This window comes from Anomaloglossus baeobatrachus, chromosome 5, assembly GCF_048569485.1.
Source record: "Anomaloglossus baeobatrachus isolate aAnoBae1 chromosome 5, aAnoBae1.hap1, whole genome shotgun sequence".
NCBI lineage: Eukaryota > Metazoa > Chordata > Amphibia > Anura > Aromobatidae > Anomaloglossus > Anomaloglossus baeobatrachus.
This window is the reverse complement of record NC_134357.1, coordinates 579,474,399-579,502,282: the sequence shown is the minus strand read 5'-3', so window position 1 is coordinate 579,502,282 and position 27,884 is coordinate 579,474,399. Positions and strand designations below refer to the sequence as shown.

General features: G+C 45.8%; 1 protein-coding gene across 1 annotated transcript in view; it reads left to right on the top strand.

The window, feature by feature from the left end:
* LOC142313117 (uncharacterized) overlaps positions 1-25,979 on the top strand; it is a 41,214-nt gene extending 15,235 nt beyond the window's left edge. Inside the window, exons 2-4 of the mRNA XM_075352102.1 lie at positions 12,401-12,498; positions 12,696-12,786; positions 23,871-25,979. Coding sequence (XP_075208217.1) covers positions 12,401-12,498; positions 12,696-12,786; positions 23,871-24,919 — 1,238 coding nt within the window. The 3' untranslated portion in view covers positions 24,920-25,979. The remainder of the gene's footprint in view (positions 1-12,400; positions 12,499-12,695; positions 12,787-23,870) is intronic.
* Positions 25,980-27,884: the final 1,905 nt, after the last annotated feature.

Below are 27,884 nucleotides of genomic sequence, written 5' to 3'. Positions count from 1 at the left end.
ACCTCAGGACTGGTGAGGTCACCCAAAAACTATAATGGGTCATGTAAATACCCCTACCTACTTTCTTGTTACTCCTCACCAACTGCAGAGCCTCTGGAGAGGTTGATTGGAGGAAGGGCCTGCGGTGGAGTAGGCCGAGGCCCAGTCACTATTAAGACCGGTGGCTAACCTCCAGGCCAAGGGTTCCCGGACTTTGGGACCCTTGAGATGGACTTCTGGGTAAGGAACTTTTTACCCAGACTGTGCAGGCATTGCCTGGAACTGCTGAGGACCTGGGAAGAGGGGTGTCCACCATGATTACAGGTGGCACCAAGGAACCAGGTTGTTTTGGGTGGCAGGTGAAGAATGGGAAAGTAAATACTGTTTTCTTGTTTGCAACTTTTCAACAGATATGCCTCCCGTAAGGGAAGAAATGTTTTAAAATGTTTTATCTTTTTCCCTTTTTATTACAGAAAACAAAAATAAAATGTCAGTGGTCGGACAGCCCGCGGAAGGTCTGTATTCAACCAAGGGGGAATGTAATGCCCTGGCGCCGCCAGGTGGTCACAGAAAGCAAGTACACCCCACACAACACCATCTCACACCAGGTAATATCTACCACAAAACCCTAGCCACCCCCCCAGGGTAGGAAGGACACACCAGTGGGTGGTACCAGGCGGATTGGGAGCGCCCACCTATGGGTCTTGAGGATCAGGGGGAGGGAACCAGTTAGTCTAATCTAGAGATCAGTCAGGGAGGAGAAGTGAAAGGAGTAAAGTGGAGTTCAAGTGCATGTCTGAGCCTAGTGAAGGGTAGCCAGGGTAGTGGCCCTGGTCTACTGGCTAGGTGGCAAGCAGTGGACCGTGTCCAAAGGCGACGGTAGTCTGGTCGTGGGAAATCCAAGGTGGACCGGGACAGGGTAGGAGCCCGCCAGTACCGACAGCGGAGATGTGGTCCGGAAACTGTGCACAGACGGGGTACCTAGACCCTAGTTAGAGGACGGTTGCAAGCCCCCTCTCTAATTAACTAGGCCGGGAGCAAGGTTCCAGACGTTGTTCCAGTTTGTTAGCCCAGATAGAGCGAAACGGCAGCCCACCGCGGGGGATAAGGTATCCGCCAGAACCCACTGAGATCCCAAGGGTCAGTTTTTGTGGGCCACAGCTCCCAACCAAACAGAACCGGGAGTGGTCAAAACAGAAGAAAATACACAGTGCTGGAGAAAGGGACATTGGTACACCAGCCGGGTGTGGGAACTGAATACACCCGAAAGCGGCGGCCGTCCACTGACACCTTGGTTTACTACTGGACTTGTGTGAAATCATTCAATCGTGAGTACACCAACATCCCCCGGTCCGGCCTGGCATGCCATAACCTGCAGCCACTATTCCCAGCATTAAGGACACTGAGCCCCAGGGCAACCACCTCTACCCACGGAGGGGTTCAAACACCTAGCTGCCGTTCCATCACCCACGGGTGTTCCCCAACAGCAGCGGTGGTACTCCACCTTACCACACACCGTGGGTGACGTCACGAACTATCAAAGCAATCCATTGTACATAATGGCCTTTTATTTGAGTGTCCGCATGACCCCCGGGTCCAGAGAGCCCTCGAGTCACTGCGGATCCGGATCCGAGCAGCTCGGCTGCTGATGTGGGGGCGGCACATAAACGCATGCGTTTTTCGGTGCGTTATTGGTGCGTTTTTTTAACGCAGGTGCGCTAATCGTTCACTCTCAAGAAATTTCTTAAGAAAAATCCTTTTTCTAGTGCGCACATAGCCTAAACCCATTAATCTCTCCATCTTCTCCATTAATCATCTCCATCTTCGCTCCTGCGGTGTGACACCGCAGTAGCGAGGAACATCTCCTTGCCTACCGCCGGCCGCAATGCGGAAGGAAGAAGGTGGGCGGGATGTTACGTCCCTGCTCATCTCCGCCCCTCCGCTTTGATTGGCCGGCCGCTTAGTGACGTCGCGGTGACGTCGCAGTGATGCCGAGCGTCCCTCCCCCTTGAGGGAGGGATTGTGCGGCAGACACAGCGACGCCGCCGACCGGGTAAGCGCGTGTGACGCTGCCGTAGCGATAATGTTCGATGCGGCAGCGATCACACGAAATTCCATGCACGACGGGGGCGGGTGCTTTTGCGTACGATATCGCTAGCAATTGCTAGCGATATCGTAGCGTGTAAAGCCCGCTTAACCCCATAGCGACGGCCTAACGTCTCAAGACGTCGGAAAAACAGGGTACTTATTCTGTTCCGACGTCTTGAGACGTCAGGCCGGAAAAAGCTTGTAGCGCCCCCCAGTGACGAAAAATCTGGGGGGTTTCAGCTACCGGAGGTAGCTGAGACCCCCAAGATTATGAATCGGGGTGTTTTTTTTGGACCCCGTTAATGCGATCGCCGGTATACACCGTATACCGGCAACAACATTAAAAAAAATAAATGGCCGGTAAAATTGATTTATTTCTCATCTGACGTGATCAAACATGTCAGATGAGAAATAAATATGAGCCCTTAGTGCCCCCAAAGCCCCCGGTACCGGAGAAATCCATCCAACCCCCCCCCTCCGGAAAATCCAAGATGGCGCCGACGCGCGCTGAAAACTCCCGCCGCCGCCGGCTCTGCATTCATTTCCCTCCGATCTGAAATGATCAAACATTTCAGATCGGAGGGAAATGTCCTCCCCCTGACCCCTCCTCCGGGCCACCGGAGATCTCTGGTCCCCGGAGCCCCCTCCGGTCTCCAGAGCCGCTTCCCTCCTCCCCCCTCCGGAGCGTGAAAGATGGTGGCCGCATTCATCCTGCTCTTTCTGCCGCATGTGACACGTCACATGCGGCAGAAAGTTGTCCCGCCGTCACCCCCCGTCACCCCCGTCACCCCCCCCCAGCCCCCGGTCTTACGTTACCTGTCTGCTGGTGCTCCGTCCCTGCGATCACGCCGCCTGCTTCTTGAAAGCTGGCGGCGCATGCGCAGACAGCGGCTGTCAGCTGGATCCCTGCAAGCAGGGACTCTGACGTCGCTGCTGCACAGGCTGCTGCACTGTGGACCGGGGGAGGGTGAGTATGGTAATCTGCAGCCACACTCCTCACATGGAGGGACTGCTGTTCTAGAAAATGGGGGGTACGTTCTGTGAGCGTGCCCCTCATATTCTAGAATGAGGTTACTGCAGGTCACTCTGCCCTAGGTTGGACCGGGGCAGTGTGAGTGCAGTATTCTCAGATTACTGCACCCACACTGCTCATGGAGAGCTTGCTCTTCCAGAAAATGGGGGATACGTTCCCTGAACGTGCCCCCCATATTCTAGAAGATCCAGAGTCGACGTGGGACCTCCAAAATGGATTACAGCGACCGAAATTTATTTATTTTCAATAAATTGGTAAAAGAGGAATGTTTCGGGGAGTTTTTTTTTTCAAATAAATTTTTTTTTTGTCTTTATTTTTTTCTATTACTTGACTGGGTTAGTAATGTCGGGTATCTGTTCAGATGCCGTGACATCACTAACCCCAGGGCTTGATGCCAGGTGACATTACAGCTGGTATCAACCCCATATATTACCCCGTCTGCCACCGCACCAGGGCGCGGGATGAGCTGGGGCGAAGCGCCAGGATTGGCGCATCTAATGGATGCGCCACTTCTGGGGCGGCTGCGGCCTGTTATTTTTAGGCTGGGAAGAGTCCAATAACCATGGCTCTTCCCACCCTGAGAATACCAGACCCCAGCTGTCCGCTTCACCTTGGCTGGTGATCTAATTTGGGGGGGACCCCACATTTTTTTTTTTAAAAAAAACGCCTGGGGAGCCCTCCAAATTGATCACCAGTCAAGGTGAAGCTGTCAGCTGTGGTTTGCAGGCTACAGCTGTCTGCTTTACCCTAGCTGGCTATCAAAAATAGGGGGGACCCCACGTCGTTTATTTTAATTATTAATTTTTTGGGGGGCTAAATACAAGGCTAGGCACCCTTTAGTGCCACATGAAAGGCACTAAAGGGTGCCAGCTTAGAATATGCAGGGGGTGGGACGTTATATTTGTTTGACATCTATCCATTCATCCATTGTAGCATTTTAGGCTGTGCGCCCACAATCGGGATTTGCAGCGTTTTGGGCGCAGAGTGTTTTCCCTGCGTCCATAGCGCTGCGTTGTGCAGTAGAAGCACAGTGGAAGGATTTTTAGAAATCCCATGCCCACTGTGCTTCTCTTCTCCGCAGCATAAACCGACCTGTGGCGCAGCTTCCCGAGCCTCAGCATGTCAATTTATGCTGCGGAGATGAGTGTTCTCTGCAGGTAGCATAGAGCTCCACAGCGGCCTGAACCCAAATCGTGGGCATGGGCAGCTGCAGGAAGGCTGACACTGTATACTAGACGCCGTGTCGCTGGATCATGGCCACATAGCCTAAAAGTGAGACATTTGTTGCTACAGCAACATTTTTGTGAAGTACCTGTGGATTCAAAATGCTTACTATACTCCTGAATAAAATCCAGTTTCCAAAATGGGGTCACTTGTGGGGGGTTTCTGCTGTATAGGTACCCAAGGGGCCCTGCAAATGTGACATGGTGCCCGCAATTTATCTCAACTTTTCCAGAATTCAAATGGTACTCCTTCCATTCCAAGCCCTCCCATTTATCCAAACAGAGGTTTATGGCCACATGTGGGGTATCCCTGCGCTCACAGGAAATCGGATAATAACCTGTTGGGTCCACGGTTTGTTGTTGTCTCTTGAAAAAGTGAGAAATTTGATGCTGAAGCAACATTTTTGTGAAAAAAATGAAAATTTTCAATATGGTAACCTTAGCTTATCAAATTCTGTGAAGTATTCGTGGATTCAAACTGCTCACTATACACCTAGATAAAAGCCTTGAGGTGTCTTGTTTCCAGAATGGAGTCACATGTGGGGGACAGCCACTGTTTAGGCACCTCAGGGGCTCTCCAAATGCAACCTGGCGTCCGCTATTGATTCCAGCCAATTTTGCAGTCAAATGGCACTCCTTCCCTTCCGAGCCCTGCCATGCGCCCAAACAGTTGATTTCCACCACATATAAGGTATCGCCAAACTCAGGAGAAATTGCACAATAAATTTTATGCTGAATTTTTTCCTTTTACTCTTGTAAAAAAAAAAGCTACCTGGTTGAAATAACAATTTTGTGGTAAAATTTTTTTTTTTTTTCATGGCTCAACGTTATAAAATTCTGTGAAGCACCTGGGGGTTCAGGGTACTCACCAAACATCTAGATAAATTCCTTGAGGGGCCTAGTTTCCAAAATGGGGTCACTTGTGCGGGGTTTCTGCTGTTTAGGTACCTTAGGGGTCCTCCAAATGTGACATGGTGCCCGCAATCTTTTTCAGCCAAATTTCCTTTCCAAAATTCAAATATTGCTCCTTTCGTTCCAAGCCCTCCCATTTGTCCAAACAAAGGTTTCAGACCACATGTGAGGTATCACTGCGCTCATAAAAAAGTGGTTAACAAACCTTGAGGTCAAATTTTTGGAATTACCTCTTGAAAAAGTGAGAAAATTGATGCTAAAGCAACATTTTTGAGAAAATTATTAAAATTTTCAATATGACAACGTAACGTTAACAAAATCTGTGAAGTACCTGTGGATCTAAAATGCTCACTATACCCCTAGATAGAAGCCTTGAGGGGTCTAGTTTCCAAAATGGTGTCACTTGTGAGGGATTTCTTCTGTTTAGGTACCTTAGCGGACCTGTAAATGCAACATGGTGCCCGCAATCTATTTCAGCCAAATTTGCTTTCCAAAATTCAAATATTGCTCCTTCTGTTCCGAGCCCTCCCATTTGTCCAAACAGAGGTTTCTGACCATATGTGGGGTATCGGCGCACTCATAAGAAAGTGGGGAACAAGTTTTGGGGTCCATTTTGTTGTGTTATTTCTTCTAAAAGTGAATAAATTTGGGTTAGAGCAACATTTTTAGGTAAAATTTAATTTTTGCTTTTTTTCATTCCACATTGCTTTTGTTCATGTGAAGCACCTGAAGGGTTAATAAACTTCTTGAATGTGGTTTTGAGTACTTTGGGGGGTGCAGTTTTAATAATGGTGTCACTTTTGGGTATTTGTCATATAGGCCTCTCAAAGTCACTTCAAATGTGATGTGGTCCCTAAAAAAATGGTTTTGTAAATTTTGATGTAAAAATGAGAAATCGCTGATAAACTTTGAACCCCTCTAACTTCCTAACGAAAAAAAATGTTGTTTCCAAAATTGTGCTGATGTAAAGTAGACATGTGGGAAATGTTATTTATTAACTATTTTGTGTCACAGAAATCTCTGGTTTAACGGTATAAAAATTCAAAAGTTGAAAATTGCAAAATTTTCAAAATTTTTGCCAATATTCAATTTTTTTCATAAATAAACGCACAAAATATTGTCCTAAATTTGGTACTAACATGAAGTCCAATATGTGACGAAAAAACAATCTCAGAATCACCGGGATCCGTTGAAGCGTTCTAGAGTTATAACCTCATGAAGTGACACTGGTCAGAATTGCAAAATTTGGTCTGGTCATTAAGGTGAAAATTAGCTCCGTCACTACAGGGTTAAGGCTAGCTTCACATCAGCGTTTTTTTGCCTTAAGGCAAAAAAACGAAAACTGCATGTCACTGGATCCTTTTTTTTGAAGAACAACGCATGCCACCGCAAGTGAACTGAACGTTTTTTAACTGGATCCGTCTACCGGATCCAGCATAAAAACGGAGCGATCACTTGCGTTTGCATACGTTTGGGTGCTGTTTTTTTTGCTTAGTTTTGACAGATCCGTTTTTATTCTCTGAATCTATGTCATCTGCCATTAAGGTCTGCTACATGACCGCTGACAGCAGACACAGACAGAGCCATGTAGCAGAGCTGAATGGCCGCTGACAGCAGACACAGACAGAGCCGCACGATCAGAATAAAGTCGGATGAACGTCACCCGACTTCATTGTCATCCCGCGGCTCTGCCTGTGTGTCATGGGCTGATTTTCGGTCACCGGTGAAGGTTTCCCCTGAGTGACTGAAGTGATGTGCGCTAACAGCGGTGCCGTCACTGAGGTTACCCGCGGCCTCAGCTGAAGTTCTCCACCTGAGATCTGTGGCTGCGGGTAACCTGAGTGATGTCACCGCTGACAGCGCGACTCACTTCAGTTGCTGCGGGGAGCTCACAGACAGCGGTCGTGGTATGTGACTGGTCTCTGTTAGCTTCTGATCAAGCAGAGCTGGATGCGACGTGGGACCTCTGTGGATTATGTCGGACCAGGAGGGGTATTTGGGGATTTGAATAAAGTGGTGAAAGAGGGTGGGTTTTTTTTGTCATTTATTTCAAATAAAGGGTTTTTGTGTGTATGTCTTTATTGTGTGAGTGAGTGAGTGTCACTGACTCATTCACTCACTCTCACCCACTCACCGATCACCTGCGCGGCGCTGCACGGCTGTGACACTCTTCTGGCGGCTTTTCCTGATTTAAAAATTCCAGCCGCCCATTATTCAATCTCATATTCACTCATGCAGTCAGGCACACCACCACACTGAGTGACAGCTGTCTGACTGCAACCAATCACAGCCGCTGGTGGGCAGGGCTATATCTTGCAGTAAAATAAATAAATAATTATAAAAAACGACGTGCGGTCCCCCCAATTTTTATACCACCCAGGGTAAAGCCACACGGCTGAAGGCTAGTATTCTCAGGATGGGGAGCTCCACGTTATGGGGAGCCCCCCAGCCTAAAAATGTCAGCCAGCAGCTGCTCAGAATTGTCGCATCCATTATATGCGACAGTCCCGGGACTCTACCCGGCTCATCCCGAATTGCCCTGGTGCGGTGGCAATCGAGGTAATAAGGGGTTAATCATGGCAGGCGTCTATGAGACACCCCAAATAATTAACCTGTAAGTGAAAGTAAATAAACACATACACTCGAAAAAATACTTTATTTGGAATAAAAGACAAAAAAAACAACCTCTTTCACCATTTTAATAAAAATCCCCAAATACACCTCCAGTTCCGACGTAATCCACAGAGGTCCCGCGACGCTATCAGCTCTGCTACATGAAGAGAAGAGAAGAGAATGAGAATGCTTCAGGCTATGTTTTGTACGGCAAAAAGTATCCTTCCAGCCGCAAAAACTAGATCCGTCGCCCATTGAAAAACATTGAAGCTACTGCTGCAATGTACAGGATCCGGTGAGCTGCAGTTTTATGTCCAAGGGAAAAAACGCTGCATGTTGCGTTTTGGAAACTGCATCTCACAGGATCCAGACAATGTCGCATCCAAACGGATGCAAACGCATGTTACCGCAAGTCCATTGACATTGCATTGTGCTGTCAACAAATCTGGCAACATGCAGTTTCAGTTTTTCTGCCGACTGGCAGATGAACGCTAATGTGAAGCTAGCCTAACATATATGGAAAAGCTTATCATGTGACCCCTGACTCCTCCCCTCCATGTGACATCATCACAGGTCCTGGAAGCACAGAGCAGCCATATATCTAGTGTGCGGCTCTGCAGGTGGAGGTAGGTGCAGGGTATTATATATCTAGTGTGCGGCTCTGCAGGAGGAGGTAGGTGCAGGGTATTATATATCTAGTGTGCGGCTCTGCAGGTGGAGGTAGGTGCAGGGTATTATATATCTAGTGTGCGGCTCTGCAGGTGGAGGTAGGTGCAGGGTATTATATATCTAGTGTGCGGCTCTGCAGGTGGAGGTAGGTGCAGGGTATTATATATCTAGTGTGCGGCTCTGCAGGTGGAGGTAGGTGCAGGGTATTATATATCTAGTGTGCGGCTCTGCAGGTGGAGGTAGGTGCAGGGTATTATATATCTAGTGTGCGGCTCTGCAGGTGGAGGTAGGTGCAGGGTATTATATATCTAGTGTGCGGCTCTGCAGGTGGAGGTAGGTGCAGGGTATTATATATCTAGTGTGCGGCTCTGCAGGTGGAGGTAGGTGCAGGGTATTATATATCTAGTGTGCGGCTCTGCAGGAGGAGGTAGGTGCAGGGTATTATATATCTAGTGTGCGGCTCTGCAGGAGGAGGTAGGTGCAGGGTATTATATATCTAGTGTGCGGCTCTGCAGGTGGAGGTAGGTGCAGGGTATTATATATCTAGTGTGCGGCTCTGCAGGTGGAGGTAGGTGCAGGGTATTATATATCTAGTGTGCGGCTCTGCAGGTGGAGGTAGGTGCAGGGTATTATATATCTAGTGTGCGGCTCTGCAGGTGGAGGTAGGTGCAGGGTATTATATATCTAGTGTGCGGCTCTGCAGGCGGAGGTAGGTGCAGGGTATTATATATCTAGTGTGCGGCTCTGCAGGTGGAGGTAGGTGCAGGGTATTATATATCTAGTGTGTGGCTCTGCAGGTGGAGGTAGGTGCAGGGTATTATATATCTAGTGTGCGGCTCTGCAGGTGGAGGTAGGTGCAGGGTATTATATATCTAGTGTGTGGCTCTGCAGGTGGAGGTAGGTGCAGGGTATTATATATCTAGTGTGCGGCTCTGCAGGTGGAGGTAGGTGCAGGGTATTATATATCTAGTGTGTGGCTCTGCAGGTGGAGGTAGGTGCAGGGTATTATATATCTAGTGTGCGGCTCTGCAGGAGGAGGTAGGTGCAGGTTATTATATATCTAGTGTGCGGCTCTGCAGGTGGAGGTAGGTGCAGGGTATTATATATCTAGTGTGCGGCTCTGCAGGTGGAGGTAGGTGCAGGTTATTATATATCTAGTGTGCGGCTCTGCAGGTGGAGGTAGGTGCAGGGTATTATATATCTGGTGTGCGGCTCTGCAGGTGGAGGTAGGTGCAGGGTATTATATATCTAGTGTGCGGCTCTGCAGGTGGAGGTAGGTGCAGGGTATTATATATCTAGTGTGCGGCTCTGCAGGTGGAGGTAGGTGCAGGGTATTATATATCTAGTGTGCGGCTCTGCAGGTGGAGGTAGGTGCAGGGTATTATATATCTAGTGTGCGGCTCTGCAGGTGGAGGTAGGTGCAGGGTATTATATATCTAGTGTGCGGCTCTGCAGGCGGAGGTAGGTGCAGGGTATTATATATCTAGTGTGCGGCTCTGCAGGAGGAGGTAGGTGCAGGGTATTATATATCTAGTGTGCGGCTCTGCAGGTGGAGGTAGGTGCAGGGTATTATATATCTAGTGTGCGGCTCTGCAGGTGGAGGTAGGTGCAGGGTATTATATATCTGTGTGCGGCTCTGCAGGTGGAGGTAGGTGCAGGGTATTATATATCTAGTGTGCGGCTCTGCAGGTGGAGGTAGGTGCAGGGTATTATATATCTAGTGTGCGGCTCTGCAGGTGGAGGTAGGTGCAGGGTATTATATATCTAGTGTGCGGCTCTGCAGGTGGAGGTAGGTGCAGGGTATTATATATCTAGTGTGCGGCTCTGCAGGTGGAGGTAGGTGCAGGGTATTATATATCTAGTGTGCGGCTCTGCAGGTGGAGGTAGGTGCAGGTTATTATATATCTAGTGTGCGGCTCTGCAGGTGGAGGTAGGTGCAGGGTATTATATATCTAGTGTGCGGCTCTGCAGGTGGAGGTAGGTGCAGGTTATTATATATCTAGTGTGCGGCTCTGCAGGTGGAGGTAGGTGCAGGGTATTATATATCTAGTGTGCGGCTCTGCAGGTGGAGGTAGGTGCAGGTTATTATATATCTAGTGTGCGGCTCTGCAGGTGGAGGTAGGTGCAGGGTATTATATATCTAGTGTGCGGCTCTGCAGGTGGAGGTAGGTGCAGGGTATTATATATCTAGTGTGCGGCTCTGCAGGTGGAGGTAGGTGCAGGGTATTATATATCTAGTGTGCGGCTCTGCAGGTGGAGGTAGGTGCAGGGTATTATATATCTAGTGTGCGGCTCTGCAGGTGGAGGTAGGTGCAGGTTATTATATATCTAGTGTGCGGCTCTGCAGGTGGAGGTAGGTGCAGGGTATTATATATCTGTGTGCGGCTCTGCAGGTGGAGGTAGGTGCAGGTTATTATATATCTAGTGTGCGGCTCTGCAGGTGGAGGTAGGTGCAGGGTATTATATATCTAGTGTGCGGCTCTGCAGGTGGAGGTAGGTGCAGGGTATTATATATCTAGTGTGCGGCTCTGCAGGTGGAGGTAGGTGCAGGTTATTATATATCTAGTGTGCGGCTCTGCAGGTGGAGGTAGGTGCAGGGTATTATATATCTAGTGTGCGGCTCTGCAGGTGGAGGTAGGTGCAGGGTATTATATATCTAGTGTGCGGCTCTGCAGGTGGAGGTAGGTGCAGGGTATTATATATCTAGTGTGCGGCTCTGCAGGTGGAGGTAGGTGCAGGGTATTATATATCTAGTGTGCGGCTCTGCAGGAGGAGGTAGGTGCAGGGTATTATATATCTAGTGTGCGGCTCTGCAGGAGGAGGTAGGTGCAGGGTATTATATATCTAGTGTGCGGCTCTGCAGGAGGAGGTAGGTGCAGGGTATTATATATCTAGTGTGCGGCTCTGCAGGTGGAGGTAGGTGCAGGGTATTATATATCTAGTGTGCGGCTCTGCAGGTGGAGGTAGGTGCAGGGTATTATATATCTAGTGTGCGGCTCTGCAGGTGGAGGTAGGTGCAGGGTATTATATATCTAGTGTGCGGCTCTGCAGGTGGAGGTAGGTGCAGGGTATTATATATCTAGTGTGCGGCTCTGCAGGTGGAGGTGTGTGGAGATTCCCCATTACTGGCCTCAGGCTCCATACACATTAGATGCTGGGGAGAACAATCGCTCTATAGAAGAGAATTCTCCTGATTGCCCGGTGAAGGATGGATATGGACAGGGACAAGATGGCGGAGAGGATATTACACCTCACCCTAGAGATCCTCTTCCGGCTTACTGGAGAGGTGAGAGATTCTGATGACGTCACATTACATCATTCTTATCTATGGGAATAACAGATGGACAGAACTGGAGAGGTGAGGACTCTGGAAATGTCTGGAGTGAGATTTATTACTGTGTCTCTCCATAACCAGGATTACACAGTAGTGAAGAAGACCTCTAGTGAGCGCTGTCAGGCCCCTGTGTCTGAGGGATGGGGAAGACCCCTGAGACCAATCACGGGGCCTCCACCTCACCCCCCGATACATGAGGACATCAATGACCAGAAGATCCTAGAACTCACCTACAAGATGATTGAGCTGCTGACTGGAGAGGTGACACTGCTGGGAATGCTGGGACATTATACAGTAACGCTATGAAGGGATCGGAGGTGACGGTATCATTGTATGTGTCAGGTTCCTATAAGGTGTCAGGACGTCACCGTCTATTTCTCCATGGAGGAGTGGGAGTATTTAGAAGGACACAAAGCTCTGTACAAGGACGTCATGATGGAGGTTCCCCAGCCCCTCACATCACCAGGTAATAGACAGGACTAAATACACACGGCCTATAATTATCTGTATGTAAGGAATGACTTCAGTCCCTGTATGTGTCTCCTCCAGCTCTATCCAGTAAGAGGACAACACCAAAGAGATGTCCCCGTCCTCTTCTCCCACAGGACTGTAAACAAGAAGACCCCGATGTTCCTCAGGATCATCAGGTAGATGGAGTGAAGGTGCCATGAAATCTCCCTATGATGTGTAGACGGCTGTGAAGGTCTTGTGCTCAGTCTTGCTTTATCCTCCAGTATTATATGTGTTATACTTGTGTAATGAGAGCGGTGGAGATGGCAGGATTAGAGCTGATCATAGATGGGACTTCTCCATCTGTCTGTGACTTTTACAATATTTGTTTCAGGGGGAAGATCTGCCCCATATTAATACTACAGAGACATATGTGAGGGGTGATGAGCGGAGTAAAGAGGAGATTCCTACAGATAACCGCCCAGGTGAGTAGTGACCACTAAATGCAGAGAAGTCACAGATTCTTCTCAGTCACCGGCTGTGGCTGCTTTATCAGGGTTGTAGTCCGGCCATATCAAATGGTCACCATTCTGCTGCGAGACCACCACATGCTCCTCCACCCAACACTGTCCCCATTATTTTGGGCATTGGACACTCTTCTGTTGGAGTGAGATCTGTATCAGGCAGATCTTACAGGTAGGATCCACCCTATCCCCTGAAATTAAATGATGTTAACCCTTAGCTGCCCAGATCTCTAATCTACAAAGCCAAATGACAGTGTACATAGAATGTGCAGACAACTTAGAAAATCCTGGGAAGAAGAATCTAATCTGTATGGTGGACCCCTAAGAGAAAGCGGAGGGTAGTGATGCTGGTGACCTCCTAGATTCTTAGTTTGGTGCCGAGTTTTCCAGGTGAATAGAGATTGATTTCTCTCAGTGGGAGAAACTAAATAATAATCTTGTAGTTGATGAAAAGACCTCAGTAGTCTGGAAAGCTTGCTTTGTAACATCATTTATTATATTTTTGTTCACGATTAAAAGGTATCATAACTACAAGATTCAGTGGCAGACATACCATGGTGCAGCCACATCGGGCCTTGAGCGGGAGGGGGCCTAGATCAGCTGAATGCATATGATTATGTTGAGCTGACATGGGCCCCTTCCCTCACCTGTTAGGGACGTGCAGGAGGGAGGATTCATCACCTCTGCAAAAGCTGCCGGCCAAGCAGAGGATGTCTGTGTCTTAGAGCTAGAAAGGAGTTTCCACCCACCAGCTACATCTGCAGCAAAGCAGATAAGCCGCTATATAACAGACCAGGCACCTGCCTCCCCTCATGGTTGGTGAGTTGCCCCCCTTCCTTGTGCACTGAAATTATTTCAAGAGAAAACGGCAGTCGGGCCCCAGGAGGAGGGGAGGCTGCGCCACAAGAGAAGATGGAAGTGCAGGCTCCAGAGAGAAGAACCAGCTGTGCTGGTTACCATATGCAATCATTTACAGAGAGGGTGAGTCCAAGTGTAATGAGTTGCTATCTATCTATCATCTATCTATTTATCTATCTATCTATCTATCTTTTATGTTTATATACGTGTCATGTTTATGTATTTCTGCACATATGTGTGTGTGTGATGAACGTGTATTTATCTGTGTATAATCATCTTCGTATATTCACCGATATGTTCATATTATTTCGGCTCCATTACAAGTGTGAATCATGCCGATATGGTGAAGTCACATGTTCACATATAGGTGAATACATACATATAAAGAAGCCTGCTACTCTCTTTTTTTTTTTTTATTGATGGAGTGTGTATGTGCAGTATCTCGGGTCACACTACACTCTGAGCCAGAAGTCTTTTACAATTAAAGCCTATAGAGCCTCTTTCTGTTGCTCCATAGACTTGTAAGTAACTTTTAGATCCAGCAGAGCACAGTGTGACCTTAAGATACTGGAATGTGGTGACATTACTGAGAAGAGGAGCAGAACAGCGCTGGACACCACAGATACAGTAGAGCGGTGATCTCACTGAGAAGAGGAGCACAACAGTGCTGGACACCAGAGATATGGGAAAGCAGTGATGTCACTGAGAAGAGGAGCAGAACAGCACTGGACACCAGAGAGAGCGGTGGTGACATCACTGAGAAGAGGAGCAGAACAGCGCTGGCCACCAAAGATATGGGTAAGCAGTGATGCCACTGAGAAGAGGAGCAGAACAGCACTGGACACCAGAGATACGGGAGAGCAGTGATGTTACTGAGAAGAGGAGCAGAACAGCACTGGACACCAGAGATACGGGAGAGCAGTGATGTTACTGAGAAGAGGAGCAGAACAGCACTGGACACCAGAGATACGGGAGAGCAGTGATGTTACTGAGAAGAGGAGCAGAACAGCACTGGACACCAGAGATACGGGAGAGCAGTGATGTTACTGAGAAGAGGAGCAGAACAGCACTGGACACCAGAGAGAGCGGTGGTGACATCACTGAGAAGAGGAGCAGAACAGCGCTGGCCACCAAAGATATGGGTAAGCAGTGAAAGATATGGGTAAGCAGTGATGTCACTGAAAAGAGGAGCAGAACAGCACTGGATACCAGAGAGAGCGGCGGTGACGTCACTACGAAGAGGAGCAGAACAGCGCTGGACACCGGAGAGAGAGCAGCGGTAGGTGAGTATATTATGACACTACGTGCATAAGCACACATTCCATCAGTAAACAAGTTAGTGGGGGCTTCTGTAATGATGTCTATGGTGCGGCTGTTTTTTGTTGTATTTCCTCTGTTTCTCTGATGTCATATAGAGCGCTGCTTAAAGGATCCAGCCAGCGTATACATGTCACCCATGGATTGAGCAGCTTGTATCAGACATCACATCTATATGACTAGTATTTGATGCGTCTCAGTCCCAGACATCTATTAAAGTGTTCTTTCTCCTCTGAATCTCCTCAGCACTTTAGGGGCACATATACCTGGCTGTGATCATACAGCCACTGCCTGGTGCAGGCTGCCACAGCTCATGGGTCTCAGCTATCAGGGTCACACACCCCTGACTGAGATCATACAGCCACTGCCTGGTACAGGCTGCCACAGCTCATGGGTCTCAGCTATCAGGGTCACACACCCCTGACTGAGATCATACAGACACTGCCTGGTACAGGCTGCCCACGGCTCATGGGTCTCAGCTATCAGGGTCACATATACCTGGCTGAGATCATACAGCCACTGCCTGGTACAGGCTGCCCATGGCTCATGGGTCTCAGCTATCAGGGTCACTTATACCTGGCTGTGATCGTACAGCCACTGCCTGGTGCAGGCTGCCCACGGCTCATGGGTATCAGCTGTCAGGGTCACATATACCTGGCTGTGATCATACAGCCACTGCCTGGTACAGGCTGCCACAGCTCATGGGTCTCAGCTATCAGGGTCACACACCCCTGACTGAGATCATACAGCCACTGCCTGGTACAGGCTGCCACGGCTCATGGGTCTCAGCTATCAGGGTCACATATACCTGGCTGTGATCATACAGCCACTGCCTGGTGCAGGCTGCCACGGCTCATGGGTCTCAGCTGTCAGGGTCACATATACCTGGCTGTGATCATACAGCCACTGCCTGGTACATGCTGCCACGGCTCATGGGTCTCAGCTATCAGGGTCACATATACCTGGCTGTGATCATACAGCCACTGCCTGGTACATGCTGCCACGGCTCATGGGTCTCAGCTGTCAGGGTCACACACCCCTGGCTGTGATCGTACAGCCACTGCCTAGTACAGGCTGTCACGGCTCATGGGTCTCAGCTGTCAGGGTCACACACCCCTGGCTGTGATCGTACAGCCACTGCCTAGTACAGGCTGTCACGGCTCATGGGTCTCAGTTTTCAGGTTCCGTATAAAGGAGTTGTCTGAAATAATACATGTACTGTAAAGACTTTGTCTGGCAAAAGGAACTAATAGGGGTTCAATTTTGTAAAACTAATAAAATAAATTATTCACACCTGCAGTCACCCTCCTGAATCCTGCGCAGGCCGTCCTGTGGTCTGTGACATAATTCTACAAGACACAGGAGCGCTGCAGCTTGTGACCTGCTGCAGCGGTTAGGTAACGTGAACTGCAGGTATCACAAGCTGCAGCAATCCGGTGTCACGTAGAATGGTGAGATAATGCTGGCACAGACCACAGGACGGCCGGCGCTGGATCCAGGAGGGTGACAACAGGGGAACACAATTTGTTTTGTTATTTTTACAGAATCTGGTCTCCAGGTAATGACCTTTTCTCTGGACAATCCCTTTAATAAACTATAAATCCTTTCTTTGTTGAACCTGACAGCTCTAGTGTTGCATTCCCTGATGCTTCTGTTTACAATGGCTGCAGACATCACAGCCCAGGTGCCTCATGTGACCGCTGCAGACAATCACTGGCTTCAGACTCTTGAGCCATATACCACTGACAAGCTGCAAAACACACAGAGTATACGGCTGTGCCATCTCCAGCCAATGTAAATAGAAGCATTGGAGACAGCGCTGAAGCTGCAGCAGATAGAAGGGCGGCAGGACTGGTCTGTGTTATATTCAGATGGTGAATATGGAGCTTCTTTATTGTTTAGATTTGGTAGTTGTGTCCTAGACTAGTAATAAACAGTACAGTCTATATGTTTACATCATTTTGTTACAGTATGAAGGGGGGGCCCAGAAAGATTTCTTGCACAGGGGCCCCCTGCAGTCTGTGTCCGCCCCTGACAAGAGTCGTATTGTTTCTCCACTGAGAGCAATGAATCCATCTTCCTAGAATCTCGGCATCTTATTGATGGATCTTCCTTCTCTCCCTTCTGATGAATGTGCTGATAGGGTCTTTTATATGCAATGTTAAGCACAGGGTAACTGTAACATATGAGGGGGGTTAGAATTACCCCACAGTGGGTACATGGAGGCCGGGCAGCCACCCACATCATTTCCAAAATTTAACCTCTTCACCCCTGGGCTATTTTTCTTTTTTTTCCAAGAAGCACAACTTTTTTATTTCAGTCAACATAGACATATAAGGGATTATTTTTTGCGGGATGAGTTGTACTTTTGAATTACACTATTCATTTTATCATATAGTGCACTGTAAAATGGTGGAAAAATTGCAAGTGCAGTGAAATTGCAAAAAGTTAAGGGAATTACACAATGTCTTTTATTTACCATGTTCACTATATGTTCATCCTCTGCTGGTGAGGAAAGGCTTGTGCTGGGAGAAAGCTGCCAAATGTTACGCCAGGGAGACTTGGTACTCTGATGGTTGGCGATTGGATACTGACAGTCACTGATGTGGTCGTGTGCAGACCAGATGGCTGGTGTAGGCAGGTGCAGTGGATATGGCTGATAAAACAGGTGCAGTAGATACGGCAGGCATAGCTGGTATAGATAGATGTAGCAACTACAGTGGGCACAGTGTATACTAGGAAACAGACACGTGTTATCACACATAGCATGAGACTCAGAAAACAGAATGGGAACGGGTTGAACTAGATGGATTTAGAGTCTCCCTTCAACCTTAAAAACTATGAAACTATGAAATTGACAACTAGCAACACGTCTCTAAGGATAGACCACATTGCCCAGGACCTCCCATAGGGGGAGGATGCCTTAAATACAACTATAAGAACACTAGCGCTCACAGTCAAGGGGGTAAGTTGGATAATAATGGATAAAAGACAGGTTTGTTGCAAGGGGTTAATAAGCGGCAATACCTGTTAGCTTATTACTTATCCAGCCCAACAAGAAAAACGTGGGGAGCTGCCAGAAAGCTGCAGGTAGTGGGCAGGGTCCGCGAATAACCTGTCTGAGAGTATCATAGTATCATAGTTTTTAAGGTTGAAGGGAGACTCTAAGTCCATCTAGTTCAACCCGTAGCCTAACATGTTGATCCAGAGGAAGGCAAAAAAAACCCAATGTGGCAAACAAGTTCCAATGGGGAAAAAATTTCCTTCCTGACTCCACATCCGGCAATCAGACTAGTTCCCTGGATCAATACCCTGTCATAAAATCTAATATACATAACTGGTAATATTAAATTTTTCAAGAAGGGCGTCCAGGCTCTGCTTAAATGTTAGTAGTGAATCACTCATTACAACATCATGCGGCAGAGAGTTCCATAGTCTCACTGCTCGTACAGTAAAGAATCCTCGTCTGTGATTATGATTAAACCTTCTTTCCTCAAGACGTAGCGGATGCCCCCGTGTTCCAGTCGCAGGCCTAGGTGTAAGAAGATCTTTGGAAAGGTCTCTGTACTGTCCCCTCATATATTTATACATTGTGATTAGATCCCCCCTAAGCCTTCGTTTTTCCAAACTAAATAACCCCAAGTTTAATAACCTGTCTTGGTATTGCAGCCCACCCATTCCTCTAATAATCTTGGTGGCTCTTCTCTGCACCCTCTCCAGTTCAGCTATGTCCTTCTTATATATCGGTGACCAGAATTGTACACAGTATTCTAAGTGCGGTCGCACTAGTGACTTGTACAGAGGTAGAACTATATTTTTTTCATGAACACTTATACCTCTTTTAATACATCCCATTATTTTATTAGCCCTGGCAGCAGCTGCCTGACACTGTCCACTAAAGTGAAGTTTACCATCCACCCATACACCCAAGTCTTTTTCTGTGTCTGTTTTACCCAGTGTTCTACAATTAAGTACATAATCATAAATGTTATTTCCTCTACCCAAGTGCATGACCTTACATTTATCTACATTAAACTTCAATTGCCACTTCTCAGCCCAATCCTCCAATTTACATAAATCTCCCTGTAATATAAAATTATCCTCCTCTGTATTGATTACCCTGCAGAGTTTAGTATCATCTGCAAATATTGAAATTCTACTCCGCATGCCCCCAACAAGGTCATTTATAAATATGTTGAAAAGAAGCGGGCCCAATACTGACCCCTGTGGTACCCCACTATGAACTGAGACCCAGTCTGAGTACGTACCATTAATAACCACCCTTTGTTTCCTATCACTGAGCCAGTTTTTAACCCAGTTACACATATTTTCTCCTATGCCCATTATTCTCATTTTATGTACCAACCTTTTGTGTGGCACCGTATCAAAAGCTTTTGAAAAGTCCATATACACAACATCCACTGCATTTCCCTGGTCCAGGCTTGAACTTACCTCTTCATAGAAGCTGATCAAATTAGTTTGACAGGATCGATCCCTCATAAACCCATGTTGATACTCTGTCATAAAGTTATTTTTCTTGAGATACTCCAGTATAGCATCTCTCAAGAAACCCTCAAGGATTTTACCAACTGTAGAGGTTAAACTTACCGGCCTATAATTTCCCGGCTCAGTTTTTGTCCCCTTTTTGAATATTGGCACCACATTTGCTCTGCGCCAGTCCTGCGGTACCGACCCTGTTATTAAGGAATCTGAGAAGATTAAAAATAATGGTCTATCTATCACAGAACTCAATTCCTGTAGTACTCTGGGGTGTATGCCATCCGGGCCCGGAGATTTGTCAACCTTAGTGATTTCGAGGCGGCGGCGTACTTCCTGTTGGGTTAAGCAGGTAATATACAAGGGTGAATTTATGGTATCACTGGTCATGTCATCTGCCATGGCATTTTCTTGTATAAAAACCGTAGAAAAAAAGTCATTCAGCAGGTTGGCTTTACCCTCATCCCCTTCCACCATTTCACCAAGACTATTTTTAAGGGGGCCAACACTATCGCTTTTCAGTTTTTTACTGTTTACGTAGTTAAAGAATATTTTAGGATTATTTTTACTTTCTCTCGCAATGAGTCTCTCTGTCTCAAACTTAGTTAACTTAATTTGCTTTTTACATATTTTATTTAATTTTCTATAATTATATAATGCCTCATCACTACCTACCCTCTTTAATTCTTTTAAGGCTTTCTGTTTTTCTTTTATTGCTTCCCTTACAGCTCTATTTAGCCATAGGGGTTTCCTCCTATTTCTAGCATGTTTGTTCCCATAGGGTATATTTTCTGCACAAGCCCTGTTCAGGATGCTCATAAAAGTCTCCCATTTGCTTTGTGTACTTTTATTACTTAGTACATCATCCCAGTTTATTGCACTAAGATCACCTCTCAATCGTTTAAAATTTGCTTTCCTGAAGTTTAGTGTCCTTGTAGCCCCTCTACTAGACATCTTACTAAAGAATACATGAAAACTTATTATTTTGTGATCACTATTCCCCAAGTAACCCCCAACTTGTATATTTGATATGCGGTCTGGCCTATTGGTTAGTACAAGGTCTAGTAGTGCTCCCCCTCTTGTGGGGTCCTGTACCATTTGTGACAGGTAATTATCTTTCATTGTTATCAAAAATCTATTTCCTTTGCTAGAACTGCAAGTTTCTGTTCCCCAATTTATATCAGGATAGTTAAAGTCCCCCATAATAATTACCTCTCCGAGACTCGCTGCTTTATCAATTTGCTTTATGAGGAGATTCTCTACCTCTTCCATAATATTCGGCGTCTTATAACACACCCCTATCAGTATTTTATTATTCATTCTCCCCCCCCTTATCTCCACCCATAGGGACTCTACATTCTCAGTACCCTCACATATGTTGTCACGTAGGATGGGTTTTAAGGATGATTTTACATATAGACACACACCTCCCCCTTGCTTATTTGTACGGTCATTCCTGAATAGGCTATAACCCTGTAAATTAACAGCCCAGTCATAGCTCTCATCCAGCCATGTCTCTGATATCCCCACTATATCATAATTTTCTTCCAACAATATTAATTCTAATTCCTCCACCTTATTTGTGAGGCTTCGGGCATTAGTGTACATGCACGTTACATATGATTCTGTACCTGTATTCCTGCTTACTGTATTAACTGTTCTAACCCTTCCCCCCGTACCACCCCCAATTTCATTACTTGTGCCCTGGTCACTATCTGCACTACATTCCCCTTCTATAAAGTGAATACCCTCGCCCCCCATTCCTAGTTTAAACACTCCTCCAACCTTCTAGCCATTTTCTGCCCCAGCAGAGCTGCACCTTCCCCATTAAGATGCAGCCCATCCCTAGCATAGAATCTGTAGCCAACTGAAAAGTCGGCCCAATTCTCCAGGAACCCAAAACCCTCTTTCCTACACCAATTCCTGAGCCACCTGTTAACCTCCCTGATCTCTCTTTGCCTCTCTGGTGTGGCTCGTGGCACAGGTAATATTTCCGAAAATACCACCTTGAGGTCCATGCTTTAAGCTTACAACCGAATTCCCTGAAATCATCTTTAAGGACCTTCCACCTACCTCTAACTTTGTCATTTGTGCCAATGTGTACAATGACCGCTGGGTCCTCCCCAGCCCCTCCCAGTAATATGTCAACCCGATCAGCGATGTGCCGAACTCGAGCGCCAGGAAGACAACACACTGTTCGGCGATCCCTGTCTTTGTGACAGATTGCCCTATCTGTCCCCCTAATAATTGAGTCCCCCACTACCAGTACCTGTCTTGCCTGCCCTGCACTCCTTTTCCCCCCCTTACTGGAGCAGACACTCCTCTGGCGTTCAGAGGTCATGCCTTGCTGCAGCAATGCTACCCCTGTAATGACCCTGTAATACCCCTATAATGGTGAGTGGTAGACGCTGGCAAAATTATAAGTGCAGCTGCTGCGCTACCTGGCAGGGGTCAGTGAAATAAAGTTAGTGGGTGAATGTTGATGAAATAGGCAAGTGTCAAAGATAAATAAAGGAAGGCAGAGATAAAATTACGTGAAATTAACATAAGTGTTTATTTCATACAAAATAATAAGTTAAAAGGGTTTAAAAGAAAGTCAAACGACGCTGACAGGATCCAGGTATCGGAACGGGGATAAAGGTGGTAGGATCTGTGTAGGACCTGAAGAGTGAAAGAGAAAAGAGAGTATATATGTTAGATGGTATGTAGGCCTAATGTGGTAGATGTAGTAGTACCGGACTCAGTAAATGTAAAATTACCGGAGTCCTGCAGATGAGGGAGAGTATGGGAGTAGACAAAAACAAGTGGAGCACAAGGTAAGTTCACCACTGAGGAAGCCTGAAAAATGAAGTGTAGGTCAGCAGATGAAAGCCAGGGGTATGATTAAACGTAAATTGAGCTGTGTTCGTAAAAAAACTACCGATGGCTGACAGACATACGTGGAGGTCACCTCTTTATTTAGGGTGCTGGCTATGAGTGCCTAAAAGTGCCAGCAACTAATATTCGGCTAAGAGAAAGGAAAAGTTCCTATTAACTACTGAAAATGCTAGAAAGGTATTTGCACTAAACAACAAAGAAAAAAAGGGGAGTCAACAGCATCACCTGGACTTATGTTACTGTGCAAAATGTGACCTGGTAGTGGAAGAATCCAATGGGTTAATGCTGGTGACACCTGAAACATAAGTGGTCAAAATGGGAGGCTAAATAATTCTTTCCCTATAGGAATACTAGGTTAGGGATCGTTACCTGGATGGATGATCGGCAAATACCAATTATTAGTGGTGGCCAATCTATGTTGAGGTCAACCTTTAGGTTGAAAATACCAGTGGCTGATTCTTGCTCCTGGAAATGGGGAGCTCCTGGATTCTTGTCTGTTATGGAAGGGTTTCCAGGTAGAGGATAAATTGGATTTGTGAGTTGATGGGTTTGCTGCAGCTGTTGAATAGGTAATTAGATTAGGGTGCTGTTTAATAAATGATGTGCGGTAGTGAATTAGGGATATTTACCTGAAGGGATGATGAATGGATGTCATATGTTGAATAGTATCAACATATGATGGTGACATTGGCTTGGATTAGGGCTGGAGCAAACCTGCTGAGGTGGTTTCAGCCCCAGTAATATTCAATCGTTTAAGCAGGAGTACGTGCTGGCTAGAGGGAAGATAGTCAGATGTGGCTGGACGAGCACTGATCTGGGAGTCAGCGGTAGCTTGGTGGGGTTTAGCAAAGAGTTAATAGGGGGATAAATGCAGGATGATCCAGGAAGATGCTGGGCTCCCGTCAGCCTGTACCAGTCAGCCTGTAATCGCTGTAGAGAGGGTAACTGTAGGGATAAATACAGAGCAGTCACAGCAGGTGCTGAGTGGTAGTGATAGCCTTGCCGTTTGGTGTCTGCAGAGCGGTCTGGGAAGGTGCTACTCCAGGGGTCTTACCTGAACAGCAGGCGGTCGTGGAGAAGGTTGGTCTGTCCTAGGGTCCATCCGTGAATACGCGTGAAGAGTGCCTTAGAGATGCTGCCTGGGAGTGCAGCGTGTTGAGACGCCGAGTGGAAATAGATGGGGGGTCCCTGCTGGAGACTCGCTTCTCCTGCTCTGGTGCCCTCAAACACTAGGGGATGTCACGGGGGTACAGCGGGAAATTCAAAACTTGAGGATGCCTTAAATACCTAGTGCCTCTCAGCTGTAGGTTGTGAGGCACTTCCGGATAAGGGTACTTTGGCCCTTTAAGAATATATAAGCGTGCCGTAAGCGCAATTCCAGGAGACCTGAACCGGGGAAAGGCTGCAAGGCACTGCGGGCACACTAGTAACAGCATTATATAAATTATATCCTTAAATTTGTATATATTATTGTAAATAATTTTCATTCTTGGTAGATGCCTGTACCAGGAGAACAGAGGCACCACTGACATCTTCAATTTTAAAATCGGATGACCTTGATATCACACAAGATATAACTGACGTGATTGCTACTATTCCAGATATACCATCATCTCTTTACAGCAAAGATCTATCATCTGATTCTTTTAATCAAGTCCTATCTTCTGATTCATCACAGACTATTAAGAAAAATAAATGTCATAAAAGCAGCATTAAAAATCAAAGTGCTCTTACAGCAAAAAATCCAATTTCAACTTCAGAATATAAAAAAAATAATAAAAAAATTCACATAGGGGACAAAAGATTTTCTTCAGAATCTATTAGTTACCAGGGAATTCACACAGGGGAAAAGCCGCTTTCATGTTCAGAATGTAGTAAATGTTTTAACCGAAAATCAAATCTTGTTACACATCAGAGAACTCACACAGGTGGGAAACTTTATTCATGTTCAGAATGTGGGAAATGTTTTAACGGGAAAACAAATTTTCTTACACATCAGAGAATTCACACAGGTGAGAAACCTTATGCATGTTCAGAATGTGGGAAATGTTTTAACTGTAAAGCAAATCTTGTTAAGCATCGGAGAACTCACACAGGTGAAAAGCCGTATTCATGTTCAGAATGTGGGAAATGTTTTAGCCGAAAATCAAGTCTTGTTACACATCACAGAATTCATACAGGTGAGAAACCTTTTTTATGTTCAGAATGTGGGAGATTTTTTAACCGAAAATTACATCTTATTTCACACCAGAGAACTCACACAGGGGAAAAGCCTTTTTCATGTTCAGAATGTGGGAAATCTTTTGCACATAAATTGCATTTTGTTTCACATCAGAGAACTCACACGGGTGAGAAGCCATATTCATGTCCAGAATGTGGGAAATGTTTTACCCAAAATTCAAGTGTTGTTACACATCGGAGAACTCACACAGGGGAGAAGCCTTTTTCATGTTTAGTGTGTGGAAAATGTTTTGCACAGAAATCAAGTCTTGGAAAACACCTAAGAATTCACACAGGGGAGAAATCCTTGACATGTTTAGAATGAGGGAAATATTTTACATACAAATGGGTTATTTTTAAACATCACAAAACTCACAAGGGTATATACCATTATCATACCTAGAAAGAGAGAAATGTTTTACTTGAAAATTATAATTTGTTGCCCACTAAGAAAAATTCACATGGGCTACTCGAAGCCTTTTAGAACTAGTGTTAATTAAAACATTGCAATTGTTTACCTCCCTACTATCTTTTCTCTTTTGTGTAGGTGAAGGAGGTGGGGTGAAGTGATTCTCTCTTTACTTTTATTAGATATTTCTATTAGATCCTTAGAAACCCATATCCCTTATTTAAGTCTTGCTAATTGGGAAGAGAGTGGTAGTACTAAATTGGGGACTATTTATAGAGCGTCTCAGTTAATGTCTTTTTTTGGAGATGGTTGAGAAATTTTGATTACATCAAAACTGTCCAAGTGACACCTCTCCTTAGTACAGGATCTGACATTGGGTACAATTCACCTCCTCTCTCTACATAGACTATTTCAAAAGGGGAATATAATATTAAAGGGGTCTTAGTTTTATATAGTTTTTAAACTCCTGTTTGGAAAATCTGAAGTTGTCATACATGGTAAAATGGGAGCAATGTGTATCTTTTACATTCTTCCCTCAACAATGGTGGGCCACCTCGGAATGGACTTATAGGACCTCAGCTTGTATAAATCACCTAGGACAAATTAAAAAAAAAATCATACAAGATGGTATCTGTTTCCAGGCAAATTGGCTCACATGATCCCAGATTATTCCCCTTCCTATTGGAAAGGCTGTCTTCAGAAACGCACGCTGTGGCATGTATGGGGGTCCAGTCCTAAAGCTATGGTATTTTGGGAGCAGGTGTTTGATCTAATTTCATCTGTAACTGGTCTTGATTTAAAAATGGAAGCTGGTAATCCTGAATATAGGACTTGATAACTTCCCTGAAAATGGGAAAACTGTTATTGCTGATATACCATATTTTTCGCTTTATAAGAAACTTTTGTTCCCCCAAATTTTGGGGGAAAGTAGGGGGTGCGTCTTTTATAATACGAATATGCGGGGGAAGGTGTGTATGTGTGTATGTATGTATGTGTATGTATATATGTATATATGTATGTATGTATGTATATATATATATATATATATATATATATATATATATATATATTATATATATATATATATATATATATATATATATATATATATATATATATATATATATATATATATATATATATATATATATATATATATATATATATATATATATATATATACACACACACACTCTGCAGGGTCCAGGGGAGGTGGGGGCAGCTCTGGAGTGGTGCTGGGCGCTTGTGAAAGCTGCAGGAGGGAGCCTTTGATCTCCTGCTCCCGCTCATATAATATTCACTGCCGCTGTCCATCACTGTGGTGCTGAAACTGCATCGCAGTGATGGGCTGGGGCAGCGGCGCATATTATATCTGCCTGCGCCCTCCTTTGATTGCACATGATCCCCCCTGTGTTAGATATGGCCCCCATACTGCTGCCCATAGTAAAATAAAAAAAGCTTTACTTACCTCCAGCGCTGATCTCCAGCGGTGTCTCTGCTGCTGCTGTCTGTGATCAGGCACGCAGAGATGATATCTCTCTGCTGTGCCGATCACATGACCGGCACCAAGAACCAGGAAGTGGAGGAGCTCAACCACATGGAGGGAGACACGAGGGATTACAGCGCTGAGAAGGTAAGGAAAGAGTGTTTTATTTTACTATGGGCAGCAGCTTGGGGGCCATATCTAACACAGGGCAGGTGTGCCATCTATAGTGGCCATGGGCAGCACACATGGGGGCCATATCTAACAGGGGAGGTGTGCCATCTATAGTGGCCATGGGCAGCACACATGGGGGCCATATCAAACACAGGGGAGGTGTGCCATCTATAGGGGCCATGGGTAGACTGGGACGTGTGCAATCCATAGGGGGCCATAGGCAGCACAGGGGAACCTGTGCCATAAATAGGGGACATGTGCCAGCAATAGGGGATGTGTGTCATCAATGGGGGACATGTGGCATCACTGGGGGACGTGTCCCAGCACAAGGGGGCTATATTCAATATAAGGGTGCCATATCCAGATTAAGGGGGGCTAATTTTAGGATGGGGGGCTATGAGGGACATATACCCTATATGATTTGTTAGACGGACACTGGCATTATAAGATGGACCCCATTTAACATTAAAAAATAAATTCTCTTTTCCTTTACCAAATTTGGGGGTGCGTCTTATAATTAGGTGCGTCTTATAAAGCGAAAAATACGGTACTTACCTCGGCCAGATGATGTCAGGCTATAAAGTGGAAACTCCCTTCAGTTCCCTCGGTTGAGGAGCTTGTCAGGAAAGTTAATACTCATTTTCATTATGAATTTGCACTTTCCCATAATATAGAGAGGAGAAAACAAATTCTGAAAAATTGGGGCATTTTCTTCATGTGCTATTTGTCCTATGATGTTATATTCTTTATGAGTTTGTATTATTGATTCCTATGTATAGAATTGACTGGATTGGTGTCCTTCCCCTCCCCTCCTCTCCTATTTTTTATTTAATTTTTTTTTTTTATTCCTTGTAGTTGCTAATATTCTATCTTAATGTTACACCGATTGTGATATGTATTGATTGTTATGTAAAAAAAAATAAAATATATATTGTTAAAAAAAACAAAAACCAATGGAAAGCCCGTTGAAAGTTACATTAGCATTACAATATAAATTGTACAATAAAACTGACGAGGGGCAAGCACCCCGAAACACCGTGTCTGCAAATTGGGATTCTGATCTGGCTTATATATCCTGAGTCATATTGCAAAGGATTGTCGAAAATCCACTTGTGACTTTTAGGATCGCTACTTCCAATAGGTGGCGCTGTGCTAGAGTTTGTCTCCTTTACTGGAGAGACAATTTGAATATTTCCCAGAGGGGCATTGCAGCTATAAGTCCCC